The 15,657-nt window shown below is 38.7% G+C and overlaps 1 protein-coding gene across 1 annotated transcript; it reads left to right on the forward strand.

The window, feature by feature from the left end:
• Positions 1 to 240: 240 nt before the first annotated feature.
• nol6 (nucleolar protein 6 (RNA-associated)) lies at positions 241 to 15,657 on the forward strand. The gene is made up of 26 exons (XM_017691123.2): positions 241 to 426; positions 720 to 920; positions 1,065 to 1,181; positions 1,310 to 1,492; positions 1,661 to 1,829; positions 2,813 to 2,941; positions 3,045 to 3,211; positions 3,300 to 3,420; positions 4,051 to 4,109; positions 4,196 to 4,297; positions 4,919 to 5,034; positions 5,325 to 5,502; positions 5,674 to 5,796; positions 7,701 to 7,849; positions 7,940 to 8,015; positions 8,134 to 8,274; positions 8,357 to 8,477; positions 9,408 to 9,562; positions 9,802 to 9,965; positions 10,995 to 11,147; positions 11,589 to 11,686; positions 11,774 to 11,898; positions 11,984 to 12,073; positions 12,272 to 12,472; positions 14,870 to 14,971; positions 15,083 to 15,657. Exons 1-26 carry the CDS (start codon positions 382 to 384, stop codon positions 15,230 to 15,232), a joined length of 3,435 nt encoding a protein of 1,144 aa, XP_017546612.2. The 5' UTR covers positions 241 to 381; the 3' UTR covers positions 15,233 to 15,657.

Genomic DNA, 15,657 nt, shown 5'->3' on the forward strand with positions numbered 1-15,657 from the left:
AATTGTAGATAGCAAATAGATCATTGTGAGCTGCTTACATTTTTAAAAACAATTTAAAATATAGATCTTTCAAACAGTAACACTGGGCAGTCTTACTGGTGCTTACAGAGGGCTTTTATATAGAGCTGAAATTCAGCTCTGTTGCAAGCTCATAGAAACTTGACTGGAAGGAGTTTCTAAGAGGAGTTCAGCCAACAGGCTGCAAGCATATCAAGCAACTAACCAATCAGAACACGTGTACGTCACGGTTAGGGTTTGTGTGCGGTACCGTGTGCTCCATGTGAGCGTGCAGTGTGTTGCTGTGGTTTGTACTGGCTGGAGAAATAATTCCATATATTTATGTTTTCGTTCTTCTGTTCTTGAAATCATTTGCATTTAAAGATGAAGAGGAAACACTTAACATCAGCTCAGAGCCTGGAAAATGAGGTTTGACTTTTATTTTATTTTATTTAGTTGTGCAGATCATGTACTGTGGTCAGCTAACTCAAATTAGGTAACCTAGCTAGCGTTAACTTACAGAAACTAGCATGCTTTTTTCTCATAATATAGTCACGATATGTATATACGGTACTGATAATAAACCCGATCACTGGTATATAATCAACTTATACCATGGGTTCTTAGATTGGAATCCTCTGCTTCTTGTTCATGACAGTAACCTACATCGATTGTACGCTTACAAAAATGATTGGTGCTGACATGTCCATGTACTGTAACAGATGGAAGTATTAAACGAAGGAGAAGAAAGTGCGAAGGATACCGAAGGCATAAAGAAGAAAGCGGAGACAGTGAATGAGGATGGTGTCCTTCGTCCACTTAAGCTTTCCAAAGGAGAGCTGTACAAAGCTCCTACAGTTGAGGAGCTCAACCAGCTGAAGGAGGCAGAGAGTCTGTTCCACTGTAGTTTGCTGAAAATGCAGGTCAGTAGAGCTTTCAGGTGGTTGCCCATCATATACATGTCGTTCCTTTTGTAGCCATGCATGTGACCGTAATCTAAAGACCCATACTGAATTTCAATAATCTGTAAACTTGTTGTGTGACTGGTTTGTATGGTTGCTCTGCAGATGGATGAGCTGCTGAAGGAGGTGGCACTGAGTGAGCGCAGGAAGAAGCTGGTGGACTCCTTTGTGCAGCAAATTACAGATGTCCTGCAGTCTGTCCCAGAAACTCCAGTGGTGGAGGTTAGTAGCCATCCAAGAGAACGGTGTCATCTGATCTGGCCTAAACTTGGGCTATTTAAATGATTTGAATATTTTATCCTGTCACTGTTGCACTTCTCTGAAGATATTCCGTTTTGACTTTTTCCTAGTTGACTGACCTGTCATGGTTGGTGGATTCAGGCATTGATGTCCCATTCATCCTGGTTCCTGATGCAACTAAGGGCAAGTTCCACATGGAGCCTCCTACTTCTATTGACCTGATTGGGAGTTATCCATTGGGCACCTGCATTAAACCAAAAGTTTCTGTTGACCTAGCTGTCACAATTCCTCATGTAAGATTCAACTGCAAGCTGAGTGTGGCAGCTGCCATCTATGTACACTAAATATACACATTACATTGTAATTTTTGGATATGGGGCTGGTTTTGATAATTGAACATTTAAGAACACAACCCACTCTTGAATGTATGATTACTTGTTTTGTTTTGTTTTTTCTCATAGTCTATCCTACATCCAATGGATGGCATAAACCAGAGATACTCTCGTAAGAGGGCTCTGTACCTGGCAGGTCTGGCAAAGCATCTCTCCTGCTCGTCAGCAGTGGGCACACTGCACTATTCATGTCTTCATGGCAACCGGCTCCGTCCACTCCTGTTAGTCACCCCTTCAGGTATGATGTTTTCTTCTTATATTACCAGTGTGAGTTAAAGAAATCTGATTCCAACTATGTTCCTGGTGATCTGCTCGCTCTTCTGAGTTTAGTTCCAAGATCTGATCTAACACACCTGGTAAACCTGATCAAAGAGGCCAGGAACATGTCAGAGAGCCTTGATCACAAACATCATTGGTGTATCTTTAACTGTAATGTTTCAGATTGTGTTATTTGAACTTACAGCCCATGAAAGGTATTTCACCGGAATGCACACATTCAGATTTGCTCCAGTACAGACGATGTGATGTGTTAATGGTCACTTCTGCACAATTTTTCTGTGGTATAAACTTTCAAATCAAAAGTGTCACAGAAACGTTACACATTTCTGGCTATGCTGTACTGCTATCGTGTAGTAGCACCAAAACCTTTTTTTCCCCCTTATGTGTGTTTTTAGCTTCTTTTCTCAGGGACAATTTGCTTGAACTTGTGCAGATAAATAAGATACTGGAGTTTTGACTAGGGTTTATGATCAAATTTAACCTCTTCCTGTTTAATTACGATTAAATGATATTGTAAAAGTGCACGTGTGATATGCAGACTAAGCTTTCTAAGTTAGTGGATCTCTAGGAGTGGGGTTGGGCAGGCCTGCTTCAGGCCATATTAGGCCAGGATGTTCAGATTTGCTGTGGGCGATATCCCAGTACTTCAAGAGATTATCACAATACACAGTATACATCATGATTTGAAGTTTGAATAAGTTGGAACAGATAAATTAAAAAAATTAATAACTTGATATTCCTTTGTATTCAGTGTTTAACATAACGCACTGCACTAGACCTCCTTAAACATGGTTAATTATGCTCTGCTTGGTCAGAGTTTTATTTAAGTATGGATGATACCCACTATAATTTCTGAAAAGCATATTGTTGTTATATTTTGTATTTATCATAATATTAACTGTATTGTGTAGTTCAGATTGTGTGCTGCTTTGTCCCTTGCAGGTAAAGACAGCAACATCTCATTGCGAATCCATGCCCTTCCCCCTCCGAACTTCCTCAAACCCAGCCGCCTCCATCCTCAAAAGAACAACATCCGTACACAGTGGTTCACTGGCAATGATTCTCAACAAGGTAATGGAGTATTTTTTAGCATTCCTCTTGAGAGTTTTACTCTTAGCCTGCTCTTAGCTAACTTTGATATTATTTTTGGTGTTGTTTTTTTTTTTTTTTAAAGACGTCAGCAGTGAGCCTCCCACTCCTCATTTTAACAGCACAGTACTTGGGGATCATCTTCCTCGCTCACACCTGCAGTTCCTCATTGCACACAGTGCACAATGCCCTGCTTTTGGAGATGCTGTGTCTCTGCTCAAAGTGTGGCTGAGGCAGAGGGAACTAGATCAGGTAGGCAATATCAAATCCTATGTAAAGAATAATGTGTTCATCTTCAAATCCTTTTCTCCATCAAAACTTGTCTTGTGTGTTTCCTTAGGGGATTGGGTGCTTTGGTGGATTCCTAGCTGCTATGCTAATGGCTTATCTTCTCTCCACACACAAAGTTGGAAAAACTATGAACGCCTACCAGCTGTTGAGAAAGGCGCTGCACTTCTTAGGTAAGGGCATGCTCTCTGTGTGTGAAAGTGAAGATGACTTATTTTTTTTGTTTATTCAGCTTTGTGACTGTAGAATCCTAGATTTGTATCATTGCAGGCTTTACTTTACTTTTGCAGTGTGGTACAGCATGGTGTGGCTACTAATTTAAATCCATAGCTATCTTTCTGATTGAGTACCTGATTCCTATCGCACAACAGAATCATGAAAGTAGACAGAGTTCTCTGTAGTTTTTGCAATGGTCACATGATTTCTATAATACTAGTGTCAGCAGTACATGCACACAACAGTAACAGGGAGTCATGAATTATTCTTTACTCAGCATTTTAAAGGGCCATGGATAGAATTTTAGAAATGGCTTTCATCTGAATGATGATGCGTGACAATTGTGTGACTAGTCAATGGCCTGCCTTATTTCTAGCTCCACCCATACGTTCCAGTTCGAGCCATTTTGTACCCCGGCAAGGTTAATTCAGCATTGGTGCTCTGGTACAGTCCTCTTGAGTTGATGGGAGTAATTGTGACAAAGTGTGTGACCATGGAATTGTTACTGTACCATGGAAAAATACTGTGAAACACTAAGTGCAGCAAATTCAGTCTTTGTGAAACCTTGCTGTATATTCTCTCCTTAGCTTCCACAGATCTGACTGAGAATGGTATTACCTTGGCTAAAAACCCAGATTCAAAAGCGGTGAGCAGTAATGTAACTACAGTTTTAATTATTAGGTTCATCTTTTCTTCATACTGTGTCATGACTCTTTCTTTTTTTCTTTTTAGCCATCGCTGCCTGAATTCCACAGTGCTTTCCAGGTGGTGTTTGTGGACCCCTCTGGGCACCTCAATATGTGTGCAGACATGACATCCTGCACCTACAAACAGGTCAGAATTGTTGTTAGTTTTTCCAAATTCCATGGCTCTAAAAAAGCAAGAGTATCAAACTGGGTTCTGTCTTGGCCACAGATCTGCGCAGATTGGCATTTTCTTTTGTTCTAGGTGACAGAAATTAGCTGATGAGTTGATTTCAGGTGTGTGATAATACTAAACACTGCCTGTGGTCTGGTAGGGAGTTCCTAAACCTTAAATCCCTCCCCTGAGTTGACAAACTTTTTCACCAGAAGATTTGTTTGTGTTTACATGTGCAGCAGATACGTTACTGTAATTGTTCTAACATAGTATGAAAAGTGCTAACATAATATGAAAAGTGTAAAAATGTCTTGTGCAAACACAAACCTATGGTAAGCACACAAAAAGCTTCAGGAATTACATTTTTAGTCACTTAAGGGATTTAGTAAGGACTAGTTCCTTGGTATAGGCTTTCCAGAAAAATTTCTTACCACATAAGACTATTCATTTGAACATGAGGCTCAGTTTCACATGATACTCTTAAAAAGCTTGCCATTTATTGATGATTTAAGTAGAATGATTTTAAAAAAGTGACAAAGCATGGCACTGTTCATTAAATAAAGGCTTTATTACGACATGTTTATTTCCCTTTTAAAGATCCAGCATGAGGCATCGCTGTCTCTCCAGTTCTGGGATGATCCCACACTAGATGGCTTCCAAGCTCTGCTCATGACTCCTAAATCGATGATCAGAACATATGACAATGTCTATCAGTGAGTGTCCCACCCATTTTCATGTTATATTTTTCACATGCAAGGAGCTATACATTGGGAATGTGTATGGCTGCTCAAGTGCTTGTTTATTTGAGGTGCTGGTATCTGAACACAGAATCAATAAAAAGAATAGTCTCTCACAAACATACCTGTTGGCATACATCGTCCACCAGGGGACCTTACGTAGTAGACGACAAGTCCTCATCAGGTGCCTTAAATTTGAGTTTGTAGAACTTTATTGTAGTTACAATATTTAAACTGTTTCTAAACGACGCTTGTCTTTCTTTCAGACTGAGTGACTTGGTGAAAATGCAGGCCTCCTGTAAGAAGCTCGGTCTCCTCGCCAGTCTCATGGACCACAGTGGGAACTATGTTCTGGCGGCACTACCTTTCATCTTGTCTCTTCTGCAGCGAGGACTTGGGGATAGGATCCGACTTCTGACTCACTCGCTTCCTCCAGACCCTGTGGTAAATTAATGACGAGTAATGTGAAATATATATCATATGTATTTGTTTTTTCATAGAAATAGATTTGAGTTCATATGAATTCATATACTGTAAATAGCTGTTTTTTGGAAACATTGTCCTGTAGTTTCTCTACAGTGTAATGACTTCAGTCTCTCTGGTTGATTTGAATAGTGGCCAGTGAACAAAGAGCCTCCAAAGCACAAGGACCAGCCACCCCTGTCCATTGGTCTTCTGCTGAATCATGAACGTGCCCTTTCTGTGCTGGAAAGAGGACCTCCAGCAGACAGCCCTGAGGTAAAACTGCTAATTACAACTTTAGTAGTAGTTGGACAAGATTAGATTTATATGGAGAGGTGAGGTAAGGTAGTAATGGCAAGAGTATATCTATAAATTTAGTCATGTATGCAAACTCCTTAGACAACAGCAAGTAAATTCCACAAAGACAGTTAGCCAAGTAGATGAATAGGATAAGAGGAATTACAATAAACAGTAGTATATTTTCTACTTGTGAGCAGTCGAATCCACATGCTATGGCAATTAGTAAATCTAATGATAATCCCTTCTCTCTGATCAGCCATTTTGAGAAAAGTGCTGCTTTCTTGCTTACTGTTGCTATGTTTGTTGAGCGTTCTGGTAGCATTGGTGGCTCTTGTGCTAACAAATGATTCAGTAGCATGAAGGAAAAATGCAAAGAGGAGTACATTTGAAACATTTCTTTGTTCAAAAATAAACTGGATTTATGAGATGTTCAGTGCAGGTATGTCTGAGAACTGACAATATATGAATGTAGGCCTAAAAAAAGACAGATTTAGGAAGTCATGTTGGCATTAATCAAACCAGGGAAATGTATTAGTCTCTGGACATGACTGTGGAAGGAGTTTCTTGATGCGTTCGGAACGATACACTTATTGACATCCAAGATGCTGTCTTCTAAGAAAATGTCACCTTAAGAAGTACATTTTTCATTCAGCCACTGCTGTTGTATTAAAGTATATGCATGTAACCCTATGGACTTTTTGGGTAGAATTACTAATTAGCTAATTATTTGTTATTTATGTCATTATGTGAATCATATTTAGTGGCTAAGATAAGCAGCTAAAATTAATATAGAATAAGATGTATTTTTATTTTGTTATTTAGTTAATACACAATAAATGGCATGATTTGACCAGATGTTTTATATACCTACTGCAGCCGTTTATATAAAAACAAATTTGTTTAGTTGAGGGAGGCCCCAAGTTCACAAAACACGGGTAAGGGGGCTTGAATACCCCTGCCTCTGCACCAGCTGAACAGGATAGTGTGTGTCTGAACTGCTCACCAAAACACTGTCATTAAGTCTGATTCATTTATTGACAAGTTTGCTACTGTTCTCTCAGAACAAACTGCAAATGTTTGACCTCCCCTTGATGGAGAAAGTAGTGCTGAGACACAGATTACACTCTGACTCTCAAACATTACAGACAACTTGTGTTAACATTAGACATCTAATCTAGGCAAAATCTAGGCTTTCTTCATGTTCCTAGATTTAAATTGGTTTGTATGGGTGGTTGATCATTTAATGTAGTAGTTCCCAAGTCACAGAATACTGTCCCACAGTTTATTCGGGATGCAATCTCTCTCTTCATTTAAATCTCTGTTAAAGACGTACTTGTTTTCACTGTGTTATTGTTGTTCTGTTTATTCATGAATGTTTGCCTGTATTGTCCTTTGTTTAATGTGTTGTTGTTGTTGTTGTTTAATGTGTTGATGTTCTTTGATTGTAAAGCTATATAAATAAGTGATGATGACATAGGTGTATGCAAAAGTTTGGGCACCCATGGTGAAATGATGAAAATAAGTTAATAAATCCTCTGTATAGAACACACTTTTTACAGCATAATTACTGTTTATTTGTGAAATTTAACATATTAAAAATGCACAAATTATAGCCTGTATGGCACATTTAATATTTCCCAATATCTTAAACTTAGCAAATATATTTTTGTAAAGTTGTGCATTAAGCCTTGAAGAAAAGTGACTGTTAAATTTCCTGTAGAGGATGTCTTTACTTAATTTTGCTCAAATCAACAAAACATAAATTGACCCCATGGTTATAGTATGTTCCAGCTTTTGCATATGCTGGTATGACACTAAAAAGTATACCGTTTGAATGACAGAATCGCTTCTGCAATGGTTACGTTTTTGGTATTCTACAGGCCTCAGAGTTCCAGCAGTTGTGGGGCGGCCGTTCTGAGTTGCGACGTTTTCAGGACGGAGCGATCACTGAAGCGGTGCTGTGGTCTGGCACCACCACCTGCCAGAAGAGACACATCCTGCTGGAGATCATTGTGTACCTTCTGGAACTGTACGTGCAAATCACCATAAATACAATAGAAGCAGCTTTGTACAACATGCATAATACGTAATAAGTTTTATTCTCGTTCTCTCTCTTTAGTCATGCTGATATACCCGAATCATGTGTCCGGTTTGTGGGAGGACAGGTGGATGATGTTATTAAATTTGGAAAAGAAGTATGTATTCATGAAATGTGTAAATCATATGTACTTTTGCATTTTAACTATGCCTACTACTATGTGTAGCCAGTGAAATGACACCTTAAAAATCTGTTCTAATCTTGCTGTTGATCAGGTAAGCAGTACTGGAGAGGAAGAGAGCCTAAAGGTGATCCAGTCTTTTGATGACTTGAGCAGAAAGCTGTGGCAGCTGGACGGTTTACCTCTCTCCATTACCTCAGTGCAGGGTGCCCACCCAGCCCTCAGATACACACAGGTTAACTTTATCATGATCTGCTGTTTTAAGGTTAGTCATTGCTGCCTGTTTCTTTTGTAAAATATGTGTTCTGCCTCCGTAGGTGTTCCCACCTGAACCGGCAAAGCTGGCCTATTTCTTTTTTAAGGCAAAAGAGAAGAACTTCCATGCTTTGCTTCCACCAGAGGGGAAGCCTTGTCCTTACTATATCACTCCTATTAAAGGTGCTATTCCTGCCCAAATTTCAACACATTACCTGTTCTGTACTCTACTTTAAAAGCCACCAGGAGCATTGTTTAGTGAACAGTAGTACAAGGAAAAAGCATTGGTTGTTGGTGTATTGTTGTACACTGACCGGCCATTTCATGAGGTATACCTCCTTGTACTTACAACATTTGTCTATTCTACAAGTTTCATTTACCATATAGGTGTACTTTGTAGTTCTGCAATTACAGATCATAGAATTACCACTGATAAGATAAGATAAAATAAGATAATCCTTTATTAGTCCCACAGCGGGGAAATTCACATGAAGGACTAGAGGATGACCAGCACAAATTGTGCAGCAACAGATGAGCTATTGTCTCTGACTTTACATCTACAAGGAGTCTTCTAGAGTGGACAGTGAATGGGCACAGTGTTTAAAAACACCTGCAGCGCTGCTGTGTCTGATCCACTCATACCACCACCATAGCCACACACACTAACATGCCACTGCCACGACATTGTCACTGCAGTACTGAGAATGATCCACCACCCAAATAATACCTGCTCTATGGTGGTCTTAGGGGGTTCCTGACTAGAGTAGAAGTTGGCCTACAAATTATGCAGAGAAACAGATGGACTGCAGTCTATAATTGTAGAGCTACAGAGTGCATTTATATGATAAATGGACCTGATCAAATGGAGAGAGTGTAGATACAAGGATAGATACTGTAGATAAAGTTCATATGTATACATTGATCTGGAGATAGTGATTCAACTGCATCAGTTTTTGGAATGTTAGTGTCTATTACATGAATGAAGTATGTTTGTTTTTTTTAAGCTGCAATAAAATTCTCTTTTTTCAGACATAATATCGACAAAGGCATGTTGTTGTGTTTTGTCTGTCTTTTGTTTTACTATTTCTCTTTTGTTTCCCCATTTGTCCTCAGTTATTTGTCACATGGAGGGCAGTGGAAAGTGGCCTAATGACCATTTGGCAATCCGCCATATTAAAGCAGCCTTCCACATCCGCCTCGGAGAGCTTCTCAAACAGCAGCATGCCTACACATATCGGGTTACGCCTACATATCTGGATGTATGGAAGGTAATGCATTTGTTTGTATTGCCATACAAAAAAATGGTTTTATAAACCAGCTGTTTTTGTATTGTTATTTGAACAGTGCACTGAATAGTGCAAAGGTGCATTAGTAAAGATTTTGTAGCATTTCACAAAGTTTCTCAACTGAGAGATGTAACTCTTTTTGTAGAGAGATATGCCAGTATGCAAAAATACTGAACCTGAGTTTTTTTTGTTTTTTGATATGCTGTCTTATGTGTATCCAGGATGGACTGGCGTTTCGGATACAGGTCGCATACCACAGAGAGTCACAAGTGCTGAGAGAAAGTGTGACTGCAGAGGGTATGCTCATTCAGCGAGACAACCCAGAGGCACAGGCACTGGAACTTGAGACCAAGCACAAACCCTTCCTCACCAGCACCCTGCATGGGTACGACAACACAGACATGCATGCTTCTGAGCAGAGCTGTATATGGAAATATTTCAATTGAAAGGTTGAGAAATGTGTGCAGTGGAAGTGACTTTAGGTTAGTCAGTAGGATATTGAATTCCATGTGCCTAAAACGCAAAGATTAATGAATACATCAACTAAACAATCATGTCTCCTAGGTTAACTGTGAGCAGTATATGTATGGTAAACTTTCCATGTTTTTTGTAGCAATATCAGATATTCTCTTATTTGGATTTGATGACTTTGTTAAAAATGCAGATTTCAAAAATTATAATTATAATTATTATTATAATATAGAAATAGGTTAATACCTTAAAACCCCACATGGATGCTGCTTTCCGGTAGTCTGTTGTATCATGGAAACACCATATTCACCACATGAATGCCCTTCAATGAATTCAGGTACATAAAAAAAATTCCATATAGCACAAGTATGCTGAGTTGCAGAAAACTAGCAAACCATACAACCTTAAAGACACACATGACAGAAGATCTGTTATTGTTGCTGTGATGTCATGCCGAATATGAGAGTAAGAGAGCACTTAAATCCCTGTAAAATTTGACTAATAGACAACCACATTTTATAGTTTGGTCTACTTTACTGGTCACAGTGTGAAACCAAATGAAAAAGATGGTCACAAAAACCCAGGCTCTTCTGCAGAATTTGGCAAACAATCTTAAGTATGAAAGTGTCTACTTGAACTACAATGTAAACATTGCTCTTATCCAGATTGGCTTAAAATTATGTTATAGAGGCAAATGTAACATTTGGAGTCTTGCCCAAGGACTTTTATTGGCAAACTGAGGAAACGAACCCCATTCTGCCATGGGGAGGGCAGTCATTCTGGTCCATTCCTAACTGATCAGCTGTTCTTAATCATTATGTAAACCACCTAGCTGAGTTGTAATAGTAGAGGCAAGGGTAGGATGGGGTTCTGGCCGTTCAAAGGGTTACATGTCTATCTGTAGCTTCTTATCCCCTGATGGGAAATGTGTGATGTTTCTCAGTCTCCAGCAGCAGCACCCGTGCTTCGGTGCAGTGTGCCGTCTGGCTAAACGCTGGCTGGGTGCACAGCTCTTTAGTGGACATATAAGCGAAGATGCAGCTGACCTTTTAGTGGCTTCCCTTTTCCTTCAGCCAGCTCCCTTCACGCCTCCCAGGTAATATATTTTTGTGAACGTCTAGTAGTCGTCATTGCTGGTTATGTCCTGCAATAATCATTCTTATTATGGAAAAAAAAATGGTTGATGTGAATTGATGTACTAATGTGTACATTTATGCATTTTTTTTCTTTTTCTATGAATTTCAATAAAATATAATTGCAAAAAACGCTCTTGCAGGGCTGATGCCAGAATTAAATGGTTTTGCCTTCTCATTAGTGCTGAAATTATTTGTGAAGTGTTATACTTTTACACTTCGTTGTTGGCTTATATAAAAGTATGTAAATTGGAATTAGCATAACTTTTTTGATCAAAACCTTCACCTTCATTCTGTCACCTGAAAACATTGTGATGTAGTTTTCAGTGGCTGATGCTTTGTTGTGTCACACTTTGGGATGTTCATGTTTAGACTGCAGGCATCATTGTTCTCCTTACCTTCAGTTCTCCTCAGGTTGGTCTGCTTCGCTTCCTCCACCTGCTTTCCTCTTTTGACTGGAGAAACAGCCCTCTAGTGGTCAACCTCAATAGCAAACTCACAGGTCAGCAATGCTTTAAATGCTGCTTGTTTATATCTGTTGTGTTCTGGATTTCATGTTTTAAAATAAGTGTGTTCTCCCTTTTTATAGCTGCTGACTACACCCAAATTAAAAACCACTTTATGTTATCAAGGGAATCACTTCCTGTAATGTTTATTGCCACCCCCAATGACAAGAATGTCTCAATTTGGACCAAGGAGGGACCCTCAGTACAGGTTAGTGAAGAAAACAGGTACCAAGTTATCTAATAGAGACCTCTGATGTTGTATTATTTGAATCTATGCTGCTTCTTCCTTTTAGGTGCTTCAGCGTATCGTGACCGTTGCAGCAGAGAGTCTGCGTGTCCTGGAGGCCCAGCTTATCAACCCCCGCCAAAAACAAGATGTTCGGGTCAGTGTTTTTTGCCAAAGTTAAAACAAACCGGGGTGTATAAATGGATCTGAAGGTGGTCATTCACCTCTGTCAATTTTGCAGCGTTTGAATTGATAAGAAAAAATATTTAATAAATTAATCCTTTTTTGACGAAAATAAAAATTTCTGTCTATTTTCATGTAAAAATGAAAGTTAAATTTTTTGTTTTATTAACAGGTGGTGTTCAGACCCCCTTTGGATACCTATGATGTTCTCATCCACCTCAGATCCAAACAGGTACCCCTTTCAGCCAACGCTGTGGACCGTCCTACTACCACTGTCCTACGGGGCAACTTGGATGGGGAAGTACGCAGCTCAGGAGGACCATTCCCTGTCGTGGACTTTGATCCTGTTAGACTGTATCTGTCTGAGCTCAGGGTGGGTTTTGCCATCATCCTCAATATTACATAGTAGCATTATTCAACTCTAAGCAAATATTATTAATCATTCTCTGTATCATTTGAAATAGATGTGACATTTTATTCTATGAACTATTCTATTCTAAAAATTGTTTATGCTGTGAGCAATTTGTTCAGCAGTAATAAGTGTTACATAATGTAGCATCAGTAAGCATTGTAGAGCAATTTTGTTTTGTTTTTAAAATGCCCATAAAACCGTAATTGTTTCTTAGTTTATTGGGGTTCAAGCACGTTGAACCCTATTGGAATTGTCAAGATTTTTCTTATTATTCTTTTTCTGCCGTAAAACGGAACGCACAGCCCAAACCGTAAGTCCTACAGACTTGAAACTTGGTCAATAGTTAGTAGTCCCTCCCGCTACTCAGGCGCAAGAAATCAGCCCAGTCGGCCACAAGGGGGCGCTATAGCGCAGGTCAACGCGCTCTGGCCTATAACTCTTAAACCAGATTTTTGCCAGACATGACACATTTTTTTTCTAGGTTCTTTGGGTCCAAGCAAACCATTTTCGTATTTGGAAAGAAGAAGAGCCTGAACCTCAATAATTATCAAAAACATTTTGACTTTTCCAAATAACATGGATAAATTCAAATTAATTCCAAATTAATTGAAAAATCTGTAACTCAAGAATCGTTCAGCCAAAAAATTTCAAACTTGATAGTCCGTGTCCTGAGGCCATTCTGAGGTAGCCATTCCATTTTTATGTGCATATGTAATTAGGGGGCAGAGCAATAAAAACAGGGCATTTTCACAGCATTCGTACATCCATTCAAGTTAAAACTTTTCATGCAGCATTATATCGCGACACTACAAATGATATTCGAAGGACAATTGGATACGTCGAAATTTGCGGCCGCCATTGGCCAATAAGCATTTAGCAGGCCTTTTGACAGGCTTAACATTGACCAATCATCATGAAACTTGACAGGTATCTATATGTAACCACTTTGTAACAACCAGTCAAGTTTCAAAAGATTTGGCCACTAGAGGGTGCTATTCACGAAATTCTCATGCTATTACATGTTATTATAATATTATTACAAGTTTCATCTATAGACACATTTATTGCATCATGCCAAACAATTTTGCCAATACATGTTTGTTAAATATGCATAGTTTTTTTTTTTTTTGTAGTCAATAGCTGTTTGAAAATGCTCTTTTTTGAACTAGTCTCTGGATTTTGATCCAAACTTTTCAAAATTGGTCTAGAATTACTCTGGGGCATCTCTAGGTAAATAATTATTGAAAAAATTTTGACTTTTCTACTCTGGGTCATGTGGATCAGTCAACTAACTACTGCGGTCATGGTATTTCTAGCTTGATTTGCTATAACTCAAGTCATTGGCCAGATGATCTCAAAACTTGAAACATGTGAACATACTGAGACTATTAGGGTGTATGCCACTTTTGGTCTAGATTGGCCTTTAGATGGCACTTCAGCACTCAAACACTTAAACCAATTAAATTGTTATTACAATGTTATTACAAGGTTGATCAATAAACACTTGGTGCCATATGACTCAGTTCACTCACCTGAACAACTTTCTAATTGCATGTCGTCAAAAATTGTACTGCTTGTCTGGTATTTTGCCTTATTTGTTCAAGGATTTCACTATACAAAGGCTTATTATACAAAGGTCAAAAGGTCATTCTGACCAAAACCTGGTGAACATCTATGCTTTTAGTCCTTGATCAATACTGATATCAAATTGAGGCCTTTTGACTAATTCTGACCCACTTTCACTGAGCTGCTGTACACCTAAAGGGCTCCTTATGACTGCATTAGGCCTCACTATGGCCTACATCAAGTCAATGGGTTAAATACTGAACCAGTCCTCTGTGCAAGTGGTACTATGTGAGAAATGCTGCCATTAGTCATGTAGTTCTGACATCTATGTTGAAAACCTCTTGGATGTTCTAGCTCAGTACATATGAATGTAAACTTATAATGTGGGTAAAGACCTCTGCTCCTTGTTTATGGCAACTGAAGGCCTTTTGATGAATTGACATCATTTCGGTTCTATTCACTCAGCCTTTGAATAAGATCCGAACAGCTTGAGGCCTTTTTAGGCCTGATGGGCTAAACCTGCGGAAGGGCTGGTACTGCTTGTGTGTTCTTGAACCCGCTCATCGCGGCTTGCGGCTATATTTTTCTTTGTATCTTTTTAAAATAATTGTTTAGAAATAAATTTGATTATTAATTTTCACATTATGATATTAGTATATATGCGCTTTAATTACACAAAACAGTGATTTTTACTATAATCAGTCCATGATTGACTCTGTTGACCTGTCATCGCAGCTTTAGTCTGTACTACTTGAAAAATACTCAAACAGTGTTTATATAATGTTTTCTCAGGATGCGTTTGGGGATCTGGCTCTGTTCTTCTGCGACCCATATGGAGGAACTGTAATCGCAGTTCTGTGGAAGCCTAAAGCCTTTCAGGCACAGCCCTTCAAGGTTAGTTTAAAAAATACGATGCAACAACAGTGTTTTTCGCAACAACATAGTGTTTGTAAAATTAAAAAAAAAAAAAAAGTAGTTCTGACTTACTCATCTGTCTTCCTTTAGACATCTCTGATGAATGCTAGTAAAGTGGAGGTAGCTGAAGATGTGGCCACTACCGTTCCTAATGTAGAAGCCATTGTGCAGGATTTCCAGATCATTGGGGAGGGTCTGGTCCAAAAAGTGGAACTAAGGACTGAAAAATGGGTTGTCTGAGCACAACTTGTATACTCTGTGCCAAGGATTTTTTTGTTTGTTTGTTTTTTTTAAAAAGTGTAATTGTTTTTTTTTTTTTTTGTCCAAGCAATTTCTTGAACAAATGAGAAGAAAATGTGCTTTAAATAGTGTGGAATGTTTTTATGAAAAAAACGATCAGCTAATAATTATAATAAATTGATCATTGCATATGGCTTGTCTTGTTTTTAAATGATGTATTATTTTAATCTCTCCTTAATCTCTACATACTTCACTTGTTAAGTAAACAAAGTAATTCAGAGTTGTTTGATGTCAAAATGTGTTACACACAACGAATTGTATGCATGCACTGTCTGATGCCGGAGATATTGTTTTACGTCCACCTAAATGATGGAACTAATCTAACTTTGTGTAAATAGACCACAATATAGAAATATGTACACACA

This window comes from Pygocentrus nattereri, chromosome 20, assembly GCF_015220715.1.
Source record: "Pygocentrus nattereri isolate fPygNat1 chromosome 20, fPygNat1.pri, whole genome shotgun sequence".
Classification (NCBI taxonomy): domain Eukaryota; kingdom Metazoa; phylum Chordata; class Actinopteri; order Characiformes; family Serrasalmidae; genus Pygocentrus; species Pygocentrus nattereri.